The sequence below is a fragment of the Aspergillus vadensis genome (genome assembly GCF_003184925.1).
Source record: "Aspergillus vadensis CBS 113365 unplaced genomic scaffold BO88scaffold_10, whole genome shotgun sequence".
NCBI lineage: Eukaryota > Fungi > Ascomycota > Eurotiomycetes > Eurotiales > Aspergillaceae > Aspergillus > Aspergillus vadensis.
In genome coordinates, this window is record NW_020292048.1 from 205,867 (window position 1) to 225,528 (window position 19,662).

Genomic DNA, 19,662 nt, shown 5'->3' on the forward strand with positions numbered 1-19,662 from the left:
TTTCAGTAATGTTTTCATTGTTTTCAACTCGCGTGGACCATGTGGTCACAGGCACCATGATGGCGGTTTGCACTGTGATGAAGACTACGGAGACAGCCGGAAAATGGTTCCTGTGCCATTCTGATTTGCCTATTTGGTCTGCCAGTGGACAACTGATAATAGTTTGGAAGGTGCATATTGGATACTACTAATCAATGTCTATCGTTATTATATGAGTTCAACTTGAAATCTGCTCGCATGATTTATGATTCCGTGTGGAACAGCTCATTTTCCGGCCTTCATCCCACTGCCATATCCGCAAGACAACTACTCCCGAGCTAACACTGGCATACCCAGTCTCAGGCATTCTCCTTATATATCTGCCGTATCAAATCCGCCAATTTCTGTACCTCATGTGTGTTCCATGGCATGGCGTGATGGTAATCGACCTCGTACAATTTCTTGGTTTTCGAGTCATAGTATTTCGCGTACTGGAGTCGGCTGAGCGGCAGTACCCAGTCCTTGAGCCCGTGGACATGCAGTGTAGGCAGCGAGACTGTGCTATCTTCAAAGTTGAAGTCTGCGACACGTCAGTATCTTCATGACAAAAGCTGCCAATGTTAGGGAGGAACAAGACAACACTCCTCCCCACGGGCGATCATAACTCCGTGAAGAAACGTTGACTGATCGGAAAAACAAGCAAACATACGTTTCGAAACCCCCGATTCCAGAGGTGCACCGGCCCCCATGCAACAAACCCCGAATCTCAACTGAATCCCCTCATTCGCATCCCAGCCCGAGGCAGCTCTGCGTTGCTGATCCAACAACAATCCACCCACCACTCTGGTTCCTTGACTGAATCCCATGGCACCCACCCACGGACCGGCTGGCTCATCTTGCTCCCGATCATTTTGTACCATCAGCTTTAAGACCCTCTCGATCCCGTCCCGGCCAACATCGTCATATCCACTTCCATCAACGAGTTCCTTGCCGTCGCTGTCATTCGTCACCCATGATTTGTATGGCTCGTAGCCACGGAAGGCGGGGAGGACGCCGGGACCGGCGTCGCGAGTGTAGGGACCGTCGAAAAAGACGAATTCAAAGTCGTTTTCGAGCAAGCTGGCGAGGCGCGAACATTGAATCTTGTAGATTTCGCCTTTGGAGCCACCGCCGTGGAAGCAGGCGATGCGGGGTCGGGGTTCGGGAGGGAACATGCTGAAGGTGGCGTGGAGTGAGGAGTATTAGTGTGGGAGGTTAAGAGAATATAGTGCGTCTCCCAATATAAGCAGCAAAAGAATAGAACTTGCGATGCTAGAGTTTGCGAGTCGAGATAAGTTGTTGCGAGACGGTGAGAGACCGCGAGGGGCATGGATGGTCATGTGAGATTTTAGCTGCAAGTTTCGGGGGCCAAACATTCTCATTGGCGCCGGAGTATCTTTCTCGAACAAATCCTGCATGGCGATCGGATCCTTCTGTCAGTCAGTTGAAGATATGTCCTTCCGGGTATATAACTACAAAGCAACATTGTTACGGACTACGAAGTACTACGCTGTGGTATAATCTACAATGGGTAATGATGGTCCCACCGCGAACCAGAAGTCCAATAAACCACCCAAAAGCCCTTTCCCCGGACATTCCCCGACACCCCACGAACCCCCGCACCAGCAACAAAACCACTGGGATCAAGGCAGCAGCAGTTCTTATTCACAACATGTCCCAAACTATCCCTCAACTTCATAAAATCACCCCTTCACATCCACCACCATGTCCAAACGCATCATCATCACCGGTGGCTCTGGTAAAGCCGGCCAATTCATCATTGCCCACCTCCTCGCCCAAAACTACGACATCCTCAACCTGGACCTGAACCCACTCCCCGCCCCCCTCAGTAACAAAGTCCATACCCTCAAAGTTGACCTCACCGACAACGGTCAAGTCCATGGCGCCCTGCACTCCCATTTCCATCTCACCGAACCCTTCCGAGAACCCCTGCGCCAGGTCCCCGATGCCGTCATTCATCTAGCCGGGTATGCGCGGAACATGATCGTCCCTGATAACGAGACCTTCCGAGGCAATACGCTCTCCACCTATAATGTGCTGGAAGCTGCATGTCAAATTGGCGTGCCGAAGATCATAACTGCCAGTTCACTGTGCGCGTACGGGGTTGCTTTTGCAGAAGGAGATGTCGATTATCCTTCGTTCCCGGTTGACGAGGAGGTAGATACGAACCCGATGGACGTGTATGGTCTAACAAAAGTAATTGGGGAACGTACAGCACGGAGCTTTGCTCGGCGGTTCGGGACCGATATCTATGTCATGCGACTGGGCGCTATCATTGCGCCGGAGGAAATGCGAAGTCGGTTTGAGGAGTACGTGCATTCGCCGGAGCAGTATAAAGTGCATGGATGGGCGTACACGGATGCCAGAGATATTGGGTTGATGTTTGAACGGGGCATTGTTACTGATGGATTAGGGTTCCAGGTCTTTAATGCGGTGAATGATGAGATTACGAATACTGCGAGCACGACGGAGTTCTTGCAGAATATGTGCCCCAATGTTCCGATTACCAGGAAGATGGGGGAGAAGGAGGCCCCAGTGACGAACAGAAAGATGAAGGAGATGTTGGGCTTTGAGCAGAGACACCGGTGGCAGGATGATTGTCTTCAGAAGTGAAGGGTGGGACGGCAGTGCAGAATAAGGGTATCCGATGGGGAATTAGGTCATAGACATAGATATCTGCCTCATAATGACCATCGCAGTGGCTTAACGCGGTCCTCCGGGTGGACAAGATATCATAGCATATGTCTGCATAATTATGATCTTACCTCGAGCCCTTCATTTCAGGTGCATAAATGTGACCCTGTCAGGCCCACTAGCAGCTCGGAGTTAACAATCAGGCCACGCAGCAAATAATATGTGTGTAGCTGAGACAGTCCGAGGCACTTTGATTAACGGTAAACCTAAAGCGGAAATCACTAAAATAGCCGCGGCTCAAGGCCCTCTTTTTGGCGGTTGAACCCGATATTGCCGAAAAGAGAGGATGGCAGTGCATCGATGCCAACGAGATTTTCATGAGCTAAAAAAACTATGCCGGGAAATTGGATGTACAGATGTCGACTACAATCCTCTATATTCCTATCTCATCGCTTTATCATGATATGGCATATCTTGAAAGGACATCCCAATTGGGTTACCGGAGGACCCGTGGCCGACACCGATGACTAAGCGGCAGGACCGAGCCGGATGTCTCGGTGGCGCGTCGAACCTCAAAAGGGATTGTCATGTTCTGCTGTGCGGATATGCGCGCAGCCCCATTGACATCCCATTGCTCGGTTTAGCTCTTGCTTAGGCGGTCCCATAGCACCTGCTGTCATTTTTGCTGATTGGTCCCCACTCGCGCTTTTGTCCCTGGGACTCCCATGGATCGACATTGTAACATGCAGGCGCGCGTGCCGGAGTCCAGCCCTACCCCCGAGGGGGATCGGTATGTGCCCCTTCGGCGTACTGCTCGGGCCTGTGACTCGTGCCATCGGAGAAAAGTAGGTTGCGCTTCGGGTGTCCACTTTCAGTCCAATTTGCAATAGTCTATTAACCTTTCCCGCGGGTCAGATCCAATGTGATACATCTGTCCCCTGTAATTGGTGCCGCCACCATAACCTGGATTGTACCTTTGATAGGCCTGTTGGCGGGAACAAACGAAAGAAGACCACTCAACCCGCCAATCCAAGGTGAGCTTGTATGTTTTGTTCCATGTGGCATGCCACTAACTACTCAGACCCCTGAGACGACCTCACCAGGAAGACCTGGAGGACAGGGTGCGGAAGCTTGAGGAGCTCCTCACACGGTCGATCTCGACTACGCAGCACCCAAGGAATTGTCTTTCTTTATTGGAGAAAGGCCATCTCGATACTGAACAGTCTCAGAGCTTGGCTGAATCGACGCAGCTTGCTATTCAGACGGATAATCCGGCTTCCAGTAGTGGCCTACTGTTCGGGAAGATCCACTTTGCCGGTCACTATGTGGGTGAGGTTCGGACATACAGTGGCATCCCTTGCTTCTCGCAATCCGGCCAGGAGTGGGTGCGATCCTGTACGGGGGAGCCTGGCACATTCGAGGATGTCTGGTCGCACAAATACCCAAACCAGGTCCCTCACCTGACGACTCCCCATCCGCAGAATGGTTACAACCACTCTGTCACACCGGATCTTCCAGACCGGTCGTTGGTGGAACAGTATGTGAGCCACTTCTTCACTTCTGGTGAACGCATGGTCTTTCCTGTGGTGGATGAGGTTCTTTTCCGGGATACCGTGGAGCTCGCGTATCGACCATGTCAAGGGCCTCCGCCTGTGGAATATACCCGGTCTAGAGCATGTATTCTTGCATTCCTTTCATTCATTGCCGAGCTTGATCCTTCCCCAAGTCTTCCCCCGGTCGATCCTCCGGTCTACGCTGCCAAGGCACAAAGCCTCCTCCCGTATATTCTGCACGATGTCAGTGTACCTACGTTACAGACCATGGTCATGCAGGTGAGGACTGACCCCACCCACTCACGGCCAAGCACCGATCTCATTGATTGCGATTCCAGGCTATATACCGAACATTCACTGGCGAACTACAATTAGCCAACCAATTTCACTCCATGGCATGTCGGGTCATGTTCATGCTTGGCGGAGAGACAAGCGAGACGGTAGACGCGTTCCGAGAGTCATCAAAAGATCCCCAGGACCGGACATGGCGATCTCAACGAATGCTTCGTCGCTTATTCTGGCTCTGTTATGGCTTCGACAAGGAGATATGTTTCCGGTCCGGCCAACCGCCAGTTATCCATGATGAATACTGCGATCTTACACTTCCCCCGAACTATACCGAAATCCAATACCCCAGCACGGAGGGCAATCCTATCCGCTACGACGACATGACCATACCCATCTTTCCCGGAGATCTACGACTAACGATGCTCAAGTCCAAAACCTACCGGACACTCTACTCTGCTAAAGCGCTGCGCAAGTCTGACGCCCAACTGCTACAGGACATCCGCGAGCTTGATGACGAACTTGAGCAATGGCGCCTAAATGTGCCACCAGGGCACCGTCCAACCCTCGGGACTTTCCAAGAACAGCATCCAATACCAGTTTACCGCATGCAACCAATCGTCATTCGACTGGAATATCACTATATGATGTGCACCATCCATCGCGCCAGTGGAAGATGTGACGCCTGGGGCCAACAATGGAGAAGTTGTAAGAACGGAATGATGGAGGGTGTGAATTCAAGCATGCTCCTAGCCGTGGAGGCTAGTCGGTCCTCGCTACATTTTCTTCGTACGGTCATCGGCTCAGTGCGTCCTGAGGCTTTTTGGTGCGTTGTCATATGGTTTATCATGGCCCGATCTGTTAGTACTAACATGGCACCTAGGATGATTATCTTCTACCCCATGTCTGCCATCCTCACCATATTTTGCAGCATTTTAGCGAACCCACTAGATCCGTATGTCGAAGAAGATCTACATCTACTGAAGGTGGTCCCGGACCTTGTCAGGGACGTGCGACGACGACGCACGTCGGAAGTCGAGATTGCACATATGCAAACAGTTACGAATTTCGTGGCCGAGTTGATCCGACTTGGGCACTGCGCTATTGAAAAGGCTCGTCGGAGCCAGAGGCAGCTCACCCAATCGTGATGTCCCTTTCCTCATTTTCGCGTTTGTAGATGTTCATTTTCTTGAGAGCGTTACAGTTCTCCTCTTCCTGTTGATATTGCTTACTGGAGTCATTGCTCAAGATACCCATGTATTATGACTTTAAAAAGTCACCGCCATATAGTATGGCGCATATGCGCGAGTGTATATTGAGTCAGGTTTGGATATTGGGTTGCAATGTTTATGCTAGATTTGTACATACAAGTAGAATTTTACATAACTCAATTCTGTGATTTTGTCTTCTGGTCCTGTGAACTGGTCGGTGACGAGGACTCGCTTAATCCCAATTTAGGGATAGATGTCCTCGATTTCCTTATAGCGTTCCAACATGTTTTGGACAACAGAAAGACGATTATGGGCACTATGGCATAACATTGGAGACTTGAGTCACCATTGGGTGCCTACATAGTGCTACTGATCCAGGCCATCTGTTTCTTCCAAATTCCTCATTCTTTGCCCTCGCTACCCGCTTTGTCAGCTTCACCGACACTTGGCCGAGGGATACCCACACTTGGACCCTCAGCCTTGCTGAACAGCGCACCCGGATCAACATTCGCGAGCTAATTATATGTGTCCACTGCCTCAGACATTGGGTGGGAATGGGGACTTGCACGTGTCCCTGTGTCTGTTCATGGAGACCACATTTCATCGTAAGGCCGCATTTCTACCCAACCATTATGGAACGCGAATATGGCTACCAGGCAGGCTATGCCTTCTCCTGTCGATCTACGCCTCTTTGTAGGTTATAATGTCCGATTCAGTACGTGCGACCGGGGTTTTTGGGTGACTTTAGCACTATAACTCAGGGACAAGTAGTCACGTGCCTATAATATTTCTGTTATGCTGTAGTCAAGGGGAGGCTGCCCATACTTTGCCTCACGTAACAAACTATCCCATTATGCATTCGTCTCCTTCATAATTTGTTCATCCTTCTCACTACGTACAGAAATTTCTTGGATGACCAGATGAATGGGGCCCTTAGCGAAATAATGTATTCACATCAATTGGTCGCCTCGCTCCAGAATTGCTCACCAATGCCCACTCTACAACACACTGCAAGCTGATTTCCCAGCTAATGGAAGTGGACAACGTCGCCCTTCTCGAGCCTCAACTCTCTTGGGTATCTCAATACAACGTCCAATGGACAATGATGCTAACTCAGCATCCTTTTCAGATACTTATATAAGACCCTGTCCCTAGCCCTTCTGATCTCACTCAGCGATCAAACAACATCCTCTACTACTACAAGACAATCAGACCTCATTCCACCTACAACCAACCAGAACAAATGTGAGCACCACCCATACCGTCTCCAACAAACACAAACACCCAACTAACAACACCCAAAGCAACCCACACCCCACCCTTCCCAACCTAACCAAAATGGCAATCTGGCTCCAAGGCCCCGGCTCCGGCGCCATCGCCGACCCGGCCCTCAAAATCCGCCCGGACAGAGGCGGCGCCATCGTGCAGCCATCCAGATTCGATGCAAAGCAGGGCGCCGTACACTTCATACTCCCCGCCCCACCACGCGAGAACCCCAACATAACCTCCGTCGCCGTTGACTTTGAAACCGATAATGCATACGTCGACGCGGTGGCTATTCGCTTTGCCAACATGGAGGCATTCCGGGAACGGTTCCCCGGTCCCAAGACTTCGTCGTTTGCTGTTAAAGTGCCTCCGGGAGAGGCGGAGTATAATGGTCGGGGAGTTGTTGTTACTGTCTATGTGAAGTTTAGGGAGTTTAGGGCTGTCGTTGATTTTGATCGGGTGAGGATTGCGGTTGAGTAAGTGCGCTTGGACTGGGTTTGGGATTGAGTTTGGGATTTCAGTTCTTGATTTCGTTCTTGTGTATTATGTATGATTTGTTGGGTTATTGCTCCCTATCAGGATAGGGAGTGTTGTTTAGATTATTGCTTTGTTTTTGTATTTTGTGTTAACCTACCCGCTGTGGGAATTTGGACCTATGTCTGACTGAATGAATGTGCTGTGCATTTCATGTCCTTCAACGGGGGCCGTGAGTCAGAGACAATATTGATTAACGCAGCTACTATCTGAAGGCTTTCTTAAGAACAATATTTGCAATAGACATAGTGCGGAAGCATATCTTCTATCGATTACAACATGCTAATTCATAAAGATCTGAAGAAACCACCTCACCCAAAGAGCACGATACAAAAGAAAAGTCCCCTGAAACACCTTGTACTCCAAGCCCATCCATATCAATAAACTCATAACATCATACCTCATAAACCCTGCTTCTTGTCCTACCCCAACTACCGCAAAGCCATACTAGCAATAACCACCGAACTCATATGACTCCCCGTAGAAATATACCCTCCCCTCCCCATATTCATCCCTACCATACCCACCCCCAGCTGCCCCATATTCATCTTCTCCTCACCAGCCATCCTCGGCTCCAACGCCAAACTCCTCTCATACATGCCCTCGACATCACCACCGGCCGCCTGCACATTCCGGACAATGAACTCCTGTATCTCGGGCACAGGAAGCAAACTGTACCCGACAGCCTGACAGCTTTCGATCTCGCGCAGGATGTCAGCCACTTTGATCCGCTTGCTGAAGTTTATCATCACGTTTGGGGGCGGGGTGTGGCTTGGGATGCCGTCTTCAATGAAGGTGAGGTCGGTTAGGTAGGTTCCTATATTATGATTAGGTGTTAGTATGGTATGATTTAGTTGGAAAGGAGGCGGAGAGGGAGTTAGGATGCATACCGAGGAAGGGGATGCGTGGTGGGCCTGCTGCGCGGAGCTTTTCTCGGTACTTGATAAAGTTCTTGTCGCTGGACATGAGGTTCTGCATGTCTTCGAGCAGTTTGCGCGTCTTGGGGCTCACTTGCGTCCAGGTGCGGTGGAGACGGTAGATCGGGCTTGTGGCGAGGCCGGAGATTAGGGACATCATGGTTGCGAAGTTGTTGAGGGAGCGGCAGTTCTATTGATAGCACTGCGTTAGCATGTGGGTTGATAGTGTTAAAGTGAGGGGGCGCTTACGTCGGCAATGTTGACAAACTGCTTGATCAAAGAGACACGCTTCTTCATCTCATCCTGGGCCAGGATCATCTCCCCCACCCAGTTGGCGAGTTGGTTTGAATGTAGAATCGTGGCGTTGACGCCGGTGGTGCGTTCGATAGAACTGGTGCTGCTGGTTGTGCTGGTGCTGGTGCGGCGTGAGGGAGAAATAGATGGTGGTCTATCGGTATCTTTCTTCTGCCATGACTTGTTGAGGCACTCGGTAGGTTTGATCCGAGCGAAGAGACGTGATTCAATGATGGTGAGTTGGCGAGCGATCTCCATCGGGTCGAGGTCGAGGAACTTGAGCTTCTTCATGTTCCTCGGGGTGAGTGGTTTAGGCACTGTGCTGTTTGGGGGCGTCATGTAACGTTTGAGGATGTCTTGACCCTTCAAGCGGTGCTCGATAATGGTGATGAGTTGCGAGGTAGTGGGAACGTTGGCAAGAGGTTGGATGTGGGAGTGGATGTGTCGGAGGAAGTCCATCGTTGATTCGGTGGGTGGTTCCATCCAGTACCGCTCCAGCCAGGTCTTGAGTATGTTGATGACGCGGAAGCGGACGGTCTTCTGCTTCTGTTCGGTCCATCGTGAGAGGTCAGAGTCGCTGAGGCCTGGAGGAGGGGGCATGTTCAGTCGTTGGAGGAGAATCTCAAAGAGTTCTCTGCCGCAGACGAATGTCGGGTAAGTAATGAGGAAGGTCTCGTTAAACGAGACGTCTAGCCGGTCATGGCGTGTCAGTTGCTCGACCAGTCCACAGATGGTGCCGTATCTGATGGTTTGACGTTGGTCATCCTCGTAGACGACCTCATCCTCATAGTCGAGGCTCAAGAACGGGGCCGCATTCGTGTCGATCGGCATCGTCGACCATTTCCTGGCGTGCTGGGAGCTGGAAAACATTGTCGTGGGCGTATTGTTTCGTGCATAGTCGAGGTCGGATAGAGACGCTGCACTGGCCAGTCGACGTGCTTGGGGCAAGAGGGGGTTTATGTCCGGGGTGACACCGGCAGCCTGGTGCAAGTAGACGATAGTGGACAATAGTCCGCACGCGAGTAAGAGGGAAGCGAGTATAGCGCTGGAACCACGGGTCTGGAACCCCACCAGCCCACATAGAATGGACGTTGTGCGTCACTTCCCGGATGTCTTGAGCGAGGTAGGGCCAGGGGCGCACAAGTTCCGACATCGCCCAGCATTTATCAATCTTATCACCGACGCGGATCGGCCTCATCATCTCCACATTGAGTAAGGCAGGGCCATCGCACGGCTCCACCTGAGCCATTTTCTGCGTGTTAGCGCGTTCATAGTCTGCTCACCGTGCGTGTCTCGGGTGGGTTCGGCGGTCATGGTTGCCTATGATTGGGCTTGTGCGCTTGTCGTCGGCTGGTTCTCTTCTTCTGATGGCTGCTGCCAAGATGGAATGGCTTCTGGGACGCTTGTGATGGGCAGCAAAGTGATCCCACTCGGGTCTCGGAGGGCTTTTCCTTAACGAGAGGTATTCGGATTTTGATCTATCATCTTCTACCGTTACGTTATTGCGGAGCTATTCTACTCCGGTGAATCTTTGTGAAAAACTCAGCGAAGTAGCCTGACCATCATGGAAACAGTGACTATTATGGACGCAATGGCTGCTACAGAAGCATTGACTACTATAGAAGCAATGACTATTGTGGAAGTAATGACTACAATGCAAGTTATTACTATTATGGAAGCAATGATTATTATGGAAGCATGACTATCATGGTATCTTGTACCCTACTCTACAAAACCTCTATACACACATCCTCAGATCACCTGGCCCTTGTTCTGCTGTGGCTTGTTCAGCCTGAAGTTCTTCCAGATGGCCACACAAGGAATCCCCAGCGCCATTGCTACCACAGCTGCAATACACGCATACTTCATGTAGACGCCGTATGCCGCATTGATCGCATCACGAATAGCGGAACCAACGGGATACTCGAGCTGCGTGAGGTACCCGCCCACATAGATCTCCATCGCTTTGTCCTTGCTGCCCTCGGGTAATGCATCCCTCAATGCACCCGGGAAGGTGTTGGTGTAGATGGCAGCGGCAACTGCGTAGCCTACTGCACCGCCCAGACTCGAGAAGAGACCAATCAGGGAAAGCATCATGGGGACTCCCTCACGATCAGAGGCAGCCATGACAGCCATGTCTTCGCCAATGACCAGGGTGCCACCTCCAAAGGCAATGAATATCTGACACATCACAATATACCCGATGCCTCCACCGGCCGATCGAAAGTGGATCATCAACCCTGCCCCTAGTAGGACCAGAGGCAGTCCGAATCCCAAACAGGTATACTTGAACTGCCGAGTGACATAGACCGTTATGCCGAACACAGCTGACCAGAAGCACGAGCCAACGTTGTAAATTTGCCCGACGTAGCCGGCCATGCCGATGCTCAGCCCGTAAATAACCATGCAGAAGTTGTAGAAGTAAAGCTCCCATGTGTAGTAACTGAAGAAGAGACAGGCTGCAAGACCGCAAGCCCCTATTACCGTGGGCTGCTTGAAAACTCGCCACTTGATGAAGTGATTGCGCGCCCCAAATCGCTCCCAGAGACCAAACAGAATGAACAGCACGAACCCAACGATGATCATGGAGATAAAAGCGGCACTCTTATACTCGGCGCGTCCGTAGGATGCGAGACTGAATGGGAGTAGGAGGAGGAGGAAGGCAGCGGTCAAGAGGAATGCACCAATCACTGCAAGAGAGTCAGGGAATGTCAATTAAAGAAAAGGATTGTGCTTACCGTCGAATTCATGGAAGTAGTGAACTACTGATTCCCAGAAAGTCCGGCCACTTGGCTCCCGACCGTAGATATACATACTCTCCGCCTTTCGTTGGTAGAATTTGAATATCACAGCCAGAGGAATGAATACAAATGGCATCACAATAGCAAAGATACCGTATCCCCAGCGCCATGATGCTCTCTTAATAATTGACTCGGCAGCCAAGGGGCCGGTGAACGCAGTGCAGATAAAAGGAGTGCTGGCGAAGCCAAAGGCGAAAGCTCGGTTACGCATCCCGGCAGTATCGGCCATGAAGACATCGAGGATGAGATATACAGCGTCATATCCGACCCAGTACAGAACATAACCCGCTGCATAGGAGCTGGGGTTGTTGCATGCTGCGAGGATGACAAGTCCAAGGAGGTAAACACCGACAAAGACTAGGAATCCTTCCGTTCTCCCCCAGACGTTCAACAACTTCGCTGCAGGAAGTCGGACGACACCACTGATCACGCTAGCTGCAATGCCTGCCGTACTCACTTCAGGGGCAGCTTCAAAGTTGGCGTAGGCGTTCTGAATCACATTGCTGCTGACCGAGGACTGTAGAGCTAACATAAAGAAGGAAAGCCAGATGCTGTGGTCACAAACAGATCATGTCAGATATGAGATATCATTATGGGAGTGGGGGACTCACAGTGCATAAGTGAGATAGGCCATCTTCTTACTCCAAGCCAATGCTGCAGCCTCCGCCTGCTGCATACCACGAGGTGCATCGTGGGTCACCACGTTGGCTGACTTTTGAGCCTCGTCCGCTTGCCAGGCCTCAAGAGTGATCTCATCAGGATTCTCCTCTCCGTTGCTGGGAGAGGTAACTTCCACCTCATAGCTGAAGTCTTTGAAATCCGCACCAGCCACATTTTGTGCTAGCTGCACATCATTGCGGCCTCGAGTGATGAGGGTAGGACTCATGGCTGGTGACCACTTACTCAAAAGTGAGGTAAGGAATGTGAGTAGTTTGATAGTCCTCAGGGCGTAGTCCTCCGTGATCAGGTAATGTGCGACGAGGAGGCGGCCATGAGTGCGGTTTTCAACATTCCGAGGGAGCGGACAGGCTGCGAGCATCGGAGCATCGCATGCAGGAGTAGTGTATCCATTTTGCACGAGGCGCGCTTCCCGATGTAGATCTCTGGGTGAACCCAGGCATCATGCATGTTGACTGGCACGAATGGGCGATGGCAGCGCGGATCAGATAACGTAGTGTGGGATCAGATAAAAATCTAATGGTGTGGTCCTGGCATCGCTCTCTTCCAATGAAATGGCGATCGACTTCAGCCCTTCCTTCCTTGGCAAGGCAGCGCGTGATAGACCCTTGGCTGCAGGCTCTGACTGGCACTGTGATTGATTGCTTCGTGGGCAGGCCTTTTCACTGGTTCGATGGGTCCAGGATCCACTCAGGCACGGGAAGTCATACTCACACATTCCATATTCACAAATCTTGTTAGGCTTGAAAGGCAGCCTGACTGTAGTATTAAGCTCACGACGCCGATCATCTCGGGTGGGAAATTCCAACTGGAAGCAATGGCCCTCGTTACGAATAACAATGGTATTACCTCACAAGAAGGAATATAGATTGTCTGCTATGACTGTAGAAGGCACTTTCGCAAGCCTGAATCGTCACACTGCCTTCGTTGGTCATCATACTACATGGTTATTCGTCAACTGTCCATTGAGAATTAAATTGACGTAAAATCCTTGGGGTACGGAGGCACGTAAGCACTGGATGTGTGACGCAGCCTCGGGAATGCCAAGGGACAATATCCTCCTATCTGCCCTTACAAGAGTTGCCAGATAGGTCCGATCCAGGGTAAGACCAGGCGAGATCTGTTCCAGTACCGTGAAAATGATGAACATAAGCCGTCTCGGCTTAGCCAATTGGGGCCTCAGGATCAATGATCTTGAGGGCCGAAGGAGTCTGTGGAAATGAGCTTAATAAATTGAGTCAGTCCCTTGATGGCGCACAGACTAAGAGTTCTAAGTTAAAGTTATCATGAACAATATCCCTGTTCTCCAAAGTAAGAATGTCTTCGTATTCATATGTGTCACCCTCGAGGAGGGAATTTTGTGTGTGAGTGGGTCAGCTTCGGATCGTCATTCGCAAGCTATGGCCATTTTCGGCCATCTATCTGCTTCAAGTCGGCTGTATGCAGCAAATCTATGACATAATTTCAGCTGCAGTGGAAAAAGAAACTACCCAAGCTTTGATTAAGTGGGTGAGCTGCGGCAACTTAGGGCAAAGTCTTGTAGCAACGTTCGTCTTTCGGGTTCTTCCGGGTATGGGCTTCTTTTTTGAAAGACGCAAGAACTCTTTCAGTGTAGTCTTGATGAAACTAAGATATCAATCGTTTCTGAGCTTATCTGGATGTGAGGTTTTCTCAACGGACTCCTCCTAAAGCATTTCCCTTATGAAACGGCGAAAGATCATATGTGGACAGGGATACGTCAGCTGAATGCATAGTGCTAGTGTTTCAGAACGATTAAGTAACGATTTACTCGTTAGTGACTACACCCAGTTGAGTCTTCCCCAGCTACCAGTCACTGAACAAAGCAGGTTAGCTTCTGTATGTGGATTTTCCAATCTCTTGACAAGGTCGCTCTTCTCTGTTGTCTTAGGTGCAAAAAAAAATTCCGTCTCATGCCCTCTCCCGATACCATCTTCCATGGTTAAGGCGTTTGTCGTACTGTGCCTCTTACCTGAACAGCCTCTACTGTCGCATGTAGAATCCTTTCGCTCCGGTAACAGACATAACATATGGTAAGCCCGCTTGCTGACAACGCTACATTGGCCTGATCTATGTAACCATTGTACCTTGACCCGTGCGTTGCTCGAGGGTCAGGGAGCCGTATAGCATTCCCATGCTTGTCAATCAAACATTAGCCGAAATTTAGTTCTTACACACGACCTTCATGACCCCCACACTATCAAGACGCCAGGATTAAGCTCCTTCAAATCGCCACCATTCTGATTTTTCAGGCGCAAAGACCGGCTATTGCTAGCCATTGGCGGCTATTATAATTTTACATCAGTAACCGCATGGGCACACAATTCCTGCTGGCATTCCGGTTTCAGAATCATGATCGCTGTGAGGTTCTCACCACTAGATGCTTATTTCGGTAAGGCGCGGTGTCATTCTGTAGTATACTTTCGGCATCGCGGAGTGACACTCCTGAGGAGCCGCCTTATGCAACCTTCCAGGGCACCCTCCTGGAAGCTGACAAGACTAGCTTGGTGGCTTGTGATGCTGCTCCTCGTATTCACCTTGATTATCTCTCACTGACGGAAGGGTTACTCATCTGACTTGAAGATCTACACTTTCTTGTGCGTGGCTTACCTATTGCTGCTCTTCTATTGGTCTTATTGTATGATGTCTTACCAACCGGGCCATGATTACCTTGTTTTTGCATTTATGAGATTTCATTTCAACATATTGTTGCCATTGTCAATCATGGTTACTAACTCGTGGAATACATGACCGAGGAAGGTACACTCCGAACTCATCCAAAGGAATATCATTCGAGAGAAGGTACATACGTACTCATTATGTCCTTTCTTTTCCTATACTCTTATAATCTCACAAGTTGAACTACTGACTAACGATAATTATTTTTTTACCTTTCTTACACTAATCTCTGTCCTTGGATATCATTAAAATTGTGATTACAAACGGGTAAGGCGACGCGAAGCGCGACCTCGTTCATCTGTTTCTCTTATGATCAAGTGCATATAGCAATTCACACAGTCTGAAACATACCCAATAAACTATGAGAATATTCTAACAAAGTATCAAATGATTGTTCCATCTAATTATTCACATTAATCTTCTATCTTTTAGTATAAATCATGGGTGGGGTGAGTACTGGGTGCTGATTGGTCATGGCTTACAAATGAGGGCCAAATCATTTCCTCCCGGATTCAAGAATTACAATTTCTTCCCCGCAGACTGGTGGATTAGGACCAGAAATACTATGCCATTGCCTAGCAAGACGCTCAGCGACGATCAGTATTAATGAGATAGGTATACAACAGTACATGGTAGGTATTCTCTGCGATCCCCTCTCAAGGGGAAGTGATCCGTTCATGATGGCTTATGTGAGAAAGTATCCGCATCCGTAGTCTTGTTACACTGCATATTGAACCCCCATTCATGTTTCACGCCAGTCGCCGCATATCTCTGCTGCCAATACCGTCTCTCTCGTCCTTGAGGCTGCGCCCTTATCTGCCAGGTCGACTGTTGACGAACGCAGCTGCAACGCCCATCATGACCAACACCGAGCAGCAAAATGAGCCGCCGCTATCGGCGAAGGACTTTAAGATATATAATCGAGCAGCAGAGCAAATGGAGTACTACGTAAGTTACTATCTCGATCCAAGGCAGGCGATCGTCTCGTTATCATTAACCTATTTATCTAGCATGGACTCCTCCGTCTATCATGGAACATGCTCTGGGAGGCCTCGACTAGCGGCCGACTACCTCCGTATATGAAGATGCGGCAGTTCATCGCCGAGGGACTGCGCTTTGCTCAACATCTGGAGATTCACCATAGTATAGAAGAGAACCATGTCTTCCCTCATCTGGCGAAGAAGATGCCCGAATTTCGCACGGGTCGGGGTCGCCAAGCTGCTGAACTCTTGCGACAGCATCGACAGATCCATAAGGGACTGGAAGAGTTCCAAAAGTATCTAGAGGAGTGTCAGGAGGGAAAGCAAGAGTTGGAATTCGATGTTTTACGTGGCAAGATGGAAGGGTGGAGGGAGGTTCTATGGACGCATTTGGACCAGGAGGTGAAGACCCTTGGAGCAGAGAATATGAGACGGTACTGGACGAAGGAGGAAATGCCGAGGATACCCATGTAAATAATCGATGACCTTAAGCAATATGATGTAGTCGATGCTTGATTCAAGAAAGGGTGGGTATAGAAACCTTTGCGATTCCGTTGTAGTTGCTGTACTCTTTGAAATTTTAATAGAAGGCTGAAATTGCAGATCAGCAATAGGAGTCTACAGACTACTAAGACTCAAAGTCGGGTGGTTCTTAGTCAAGTTAGATCGGGTAGTATCTCACCTGAAATACTACTATCATCATGTTCTAACATCCCAACTATTGAAAGGAGTGGTACTATGGTTGTGCCAACAACTTTATGATGACCCGCAGAGCCCGGCCAATATATATATCACCAGGACTAACGTGTAGTAGAACTAAGTGATAAGCACTAGTTCTAGTAACAACGACGAGTTCAATGTACTTAGACTTTGAAATTATTGAAATTGTTTTAGACTATATGGATAGTAAAGGGAACGACAGTTACAATGAGGAGAGTCATTGTCAGCCTGAAGAACCAGGCAGTCATGGTAGTCTCACGTGACGGTGCCCGACGATGACATAAGCCGCCACAAAAGATTCCCCTCCCCCGCCGATCGCTGATAACCAAACATTCTGGTGCTGCCCATCCTTGACTCACGCGACTCACGCCGCTCGCTCTCTCCTGGCATTTAGCTTGAGGTAGCTTCATCCGGGAATTGCTGCGGATACCCTCCTCTCGAGGCACCACCTACCCATTTATACCCAGTTGTTGCGCTTGGAGAACCCCTCCGACAAAACGTCAAGATGGCGGACGCAATCGCGGAAGCCACTGCCAAGCTTCAGCTCGACGAGGAGACCGGTGAGATGGTCTCCAAGGGCGAGTTGAAGAAGCGCATGCAGAAGCGTGCCAAAAAGGCCGCCAAAGCCAACGCTCCTCCGAAGCCTGCTGCGACCCCGAAGTCCCAGGGCCCCGCGACACCCAAGCCGGAGGAGGCCCCCATCGACCCGGACGCCATGTTCAAGCAGGGCTTCCTTGCCAATGTCTACAACGAGCGACCCGTTACTCCCTTGACCCGATTCCCCCCGGAGCCCAATGGATACCTGCACCTGGGTCACTCCAAGGCCATTGCGATCAACTTCGGCTTCGCGAGACACCACGGCGGAAAGACGATCTTGAGATTCGACGACACCAACCCCGAGGCAGAGGAGGAGAAATACTTCACCGCGATTGAGGATATCATTGAGTGGCTCGGTAAGGCAGATGTGAGCATAATCATGCGGACATGACTGACCGATTAAAAATAGGATTCAAGCCGCACGCCGTTACCCACTCGAGTGACCACTTTGATAAGCTGTACGAGCTCGCCGAGAAGATGATCAAGATTGGACGCGCATATGTCTGCCACTGCAGCGATGCTGAGATCAAGCTGCAGCGTGGTGGTGAGAAGAATGGCCCCAGGTTCCGCTGCAAGGACGCCGAGCAGGACGTGGAAACCAACTTGCAAAAATTCCGCGATATGCGCGACGGAAAGTACGCACCTCAGACGGCGTTCCTGCGCATGAAGCAGGAGCTTGACAACCCCAACCCACAGATGTATTCGGATCTGGCTGCCTACCGTGTCCTCAACGCGGAGCACCACCGTACCAAGGACCAGTGGAAGATCTACCCCACCTATGACTTTGCCCACTGCCTGTGCGATAGTTTCGAGGGTATTACCCACAGTCTTTGCACCACCGAATTCGTATTGTCGCGTGAGAGTTACGAATGGCTCAACAAGACCTTGGAAGTCTACGAGCCTATGCAGCGTGAATACAGCCGCATGGAGGTCAGCGGAACGGTCATGAGCAAGAGAAAACTGAAGAAGCTTGTTGATGAAGGTTATGTGCGTGGTTGGGACGACCCCCGTCTGTACACCCTGATCGCGCTGCGTCGCCGTGGTGTTCCCCCGGAGGCCATCCTTTCCTTCATCAACGAATTGGGTGTGACTACCTCTAAGTCTGTCATCCAGATTGCTCGTTTCGAACAGTCTGTTCGTACCTACCTTGAGACCCGTGTTCCACGTTTGATGCTGGTCCTTGACCCCGTTCCCGTTGTCATTGAGGACTTTGAATCCCTTGAGGCCCAGGAGCTTGACTTGGACGTGCCATTCTCGCCCAAGGACCCTAAGATGGGCTCCCACAAGCTTCCCTTCACCAAGACCGTCTACATTGACCGCTCCGACTTCCGCGAGGAGGATAGCAAGGGTTACTTCCGTCTTGCCCCCGGCAAGAGTGTCGGTCTGTGGAGGTCTCCCTATCCCCTCAAGGCCACGACCTTTACGAAGGATGCCGAAGGAAAGGTCACGGAGATCCGGGCCGTTCTGGACCGGTCCGGCGCAAAGCCCAAGACGTACATCCACTGGGTCCCGGACAACTCGCGCAAGGTGGAGGTTCGCATCCACGACCAACTGTTCAAGTCGGATGACCCGAACTCTGTGGAGGGTGGTTTCTTGAAGGACATCAACCCCAACAGTGAGACCATCTACAGCGACGCCCTGATTGAGGCCGGCTTTGATGAGGTGCGCCGCCGGGCTCCCTGGCCCGAGGCTGCGGGAGAGAAGACCAAGAGTGGACCGGAAAGTGTCCGCTTCCAGGCGATGCGTGTTGCTTACTTCGTGAGTTTCCCCTGACTATATTCCTGCAACCTTTATCTTTTCCGCTCCGAAATCAAATGCTAACCGGTATGCCAGGCTGTCGATTCGGATTCTACGGATGACCGGGTTGTGCTGAACCGCATCGTTTCTTTGAAACAGGATGTGAGCAAGAGCAGCTAAAAGGTCTTTTGACGAATGAATGGGTTTAGATTTTACGCGTGATGGGATCAGGTACCGGGCAGAGGGAAGGCGAAGAAGGAGTTAGAGGAGGCCAGGCCATCTTGTGGTCGGCAGGCTCCACGGTGTGCCAGTTGCAGGAACATAGATTTGGGTAACGAATGTCATGTGGGTGTGAATAGCGAGCATCATTGGCAGGCTTTGAACTGCAGTAATCAGCAAGAAGATTCTTCCGCCAGCTCTATCTTTACTGCTCCCACTACTCCGGTGTAATCAGGTACATTATGATCTCCCGGTTTCTTCAGGGCCGTCGGCTCCGACCGACGTGACATCGGGGAGGTCTTGGCTGCATCGGATGTCTCAAACGTGGGTGTTTCGATGGATTGTCAGTGGCTGCCAGCATTCTTATCTTAATTAACCGTAATTTCCCACTGCCGCCCTCGATACGGGTGTCTGTTCACTACTTATCTATACTACTGCTATACATTGATGTAGAGATGTACCGTAATCCAGGAATATTCATCCACATGGCAACAGTCACC

At 50.5% G+C, this 19,662-nt stretch overlaps 8 protein-coding genes across 8 annotated transcripts; 5 read left to right on the forward strand and 3 right to left on the reverse strand.

Annotated features, from left to right (window-relative positions):
• Positions 1-169: 169 nt before the first annotated feature.
• BO88DRAFT_404496 (uncharacterized protein) lies at positions 170-1,498 on the reverse strand. The gene is made up of 2 exons (XM_025706637.1): positions 689-1,498; positions 170-559 (listed from the first exon to the last, which is right to left on the reverse strand). Exons 1-2 carry the CDS (start codon positions 1,191-1,193, stop codon positions 339-341), a joined length of 726 nt encoding a protein of 241 aa, XP_025563239.1. The 5' UTR covers positions 1,194-1,498; the 3' UTR covers positions 170-338.
• BO88DRAFT_404497 (NAD-dependent epimerase/dehydratase family protein) lies at positions 1,439-2,927 on the forward strand. The gene has a single exon (XM_025706638.1). It carries the CDS (start codon positions 1,744-1,746, stop codon positions 2,650-2,652), a length of 909 nt encoding a protein of 302 aa, XP_025563240.1. The 5' UTR covers positions 1,439-1,743; the 3' UTR covers positions 2,653-2,927.
• Positions 2,928-3,416: 489 nt separating this feature from the next.
• Positions 3,417-5,659, forward strand: BO88DRAFT_339518 (Zn(II)2Cys6 transcription factor; the record flags this gene model as incomplete). The annotated part of the gene is made up of 5 exons (XM_025703034.1): positions 3,417-3,518; positions 3,589-3,707; positions 3,764-4,505; positions 4,565-5,337; positions 5,395-5,659. 5 exons carry the CDS (start codon positions 3,417-3,419, stop codon positions 5,657-5,659), a joined length of 2,001 nt encoding a protein of 666 aa, XP_025563241.1.
• Positions 5,660-6,578: 919 nt separating this feature from the next.
• On the forward strand, positions 6,579-7,670 carry BO88DRAFT_487600 (uncharacterized protein). The gene is made up of 2 exons (XM_025712556.1): positions 6,579-6,967; positions 7,027-7,670. Exon 2 carries the CDS (start codon positions 7,061-7,063, stop codon positions 7,466-7,468), a length of 408 nt encoding a protein of 135 aa, XP_025563242.1. The 5' UTR covers positions 6,579-6,967; positions 7,027-7,060; the 3' UTR covers positions 7,469-7,670.
• Positions 7,671-7,804: 134 nt separating this feature from the next.
• BO88DRAFT_461770 (Ras-GEF domain-containing protein) lies at positions 7,805-9,982 on the reverse strand (the record flags this gene model as incomplete). Its single annotated transcript, XM_025711184.1, has 4 exons — positions 7,805-8,339; positions 8,413-8,629; positions 8,689-9,714; positions 9,752-9,982. 4 exons carry the CDS (start codon positions 9,980-9,982, stop codon positions 7,954-7,956), a joined length of 1,860 nt encoding a protein of 619 aa, XP_025563243.1. The 3' UTR covers positions 7,805-7,953.
• Positions 9,983-10,485: 503 nt separating this feature from the next.
• On the reverse strand, positions 10,486-12,420 carry BO88DRAFT_339330 (siderochrome-iron transporter; the record flags this gene model as incomplete). Its single annotated transcript, XM_025703024.1, has 3 exons — positions 10,486-11,423; positions 11,472-12,085; positions 12,146-12,420. 3 exons carry the CDS (start codon positions 12,418-12,420, stop codon positions 10,486-10,488), a joined length of 1,827 nt encoding a protein of 608 aa, XP_025563244.1.
• Positions 12,421-15,456: 3,036 nt separating this feature from the next.
• BO88DRAFT_404502 (hemerythrin domain-containing protein) lies at positions 15,457-16,385 on the forward strand. Its single transcript, XM_025706639.1, has 3 exons — positions 15,457-15,541; positions 15,608-15,857; positions 15,920-16,385. The coding sequence occupies exons 2-3, from the start codon at positions 15,768-15,770 to the stop codon at positions 16,361-16,363; spliced, it is 534 nt and encodes a 177-aa protein (XP_025563245.1). The 5' UTR covers positions 15,457-15,541; positions 15,608-15,767; the 3' UTR covers positions 16,364-16,385.
• A 561-nt stretch (positions 16,386-16,946) lies between these two features.
• BO88DRAFT_364606 (glutamine--tRNA ligase) lies at positions 16,947-19,601 on the forward strand. The gene is made up of 3 exons (XM_025703986.1): positions 16,947-17,562; positions 17,616-18,964; positions 19,040-19,601. Exons 1-3 carry the CDS (start codon positions 17,115-17,117, stop codon positions 19,121-19,123), a joined length of 1,881 nt encoding a protein of 626 aa, XP_025563246.1. The 5' UTR covers positions 16,947-17,114; the 3' UTR covers positions 19,124-19,601.
• The last annotated feature ends 61 nt before the right edge of the window (positions 19,602-19,662 follow it).

Excerpts from the sequence above, each read along its gene's own strand:
- BO88DRAFT_404496 (XM_025706637.1), bottom strand. The coding sequence starts at position 1,193 with ATGTTCCCTCCCGAACCCCGACCCCGCATCGCCTGCTTCCACGGCGGT. Across the intron at positions 560-688 it reads GGAATCGGGGGTTTCGAAAC|ACTTCAACTTTGAAGATAGC; the intron begins GTATGTTTGCTT and ends GACGTGTCGCAG.
- BO88DRAFT_487600 (XM_025712556.1), top strand. The coding sequence starts at position 7,061 with ATGGCAATCTGGCTCCAAGGCCCCGGCTCCGGCGCCATCGCCGACCCG.
- BO88DRAFT_364606 (XM_025703986.1), top strand. The coding sequence starts at position 17,115 with ATGGCGGACGCAATCGCGGAAGCCACTGCCAAGCTTCAGCTCGACGAG. Across the intron at positions 17,563-17,615 it reads GGATATCATTGAGTGGCTCG|GATTCAAGCCGCACGCCGTT; the intron begins GTAAGGCAGATG and ends GATTAAAAATAG. Across the intron at positions 18,965-19,039 it reads CGATGCGTGTTGCTTACTTC|GCTGTCGATTCGGATTCTAC; the intron begins GTGAGTTTCCCC and ends CCGGTATGCCAG.
- BO88DRAFT_404502 (XM_025706639.1), top strand. The coding sequence starts at position 15,768 with ATGACCAACACCGAGCAGCAAAATGAGCCGCCGCTATCGGCGAAGGAC. Across the intron at positions 15,858-15,919 it reads CAGAGCAAATGGAGTACTAC|CATGGACTCCTCCGTCTATC; the intron begins GTAAGTTACTAT and ends CTATTTATCTAG.
- BO88DRAFT_404497 (XM_025706638.1), top strand. The coding sequence starts at position 1,744 with ATGTCCAAACGCATCATCATCACCGGTGGCTCTGGTAAAGCCGGCCAA.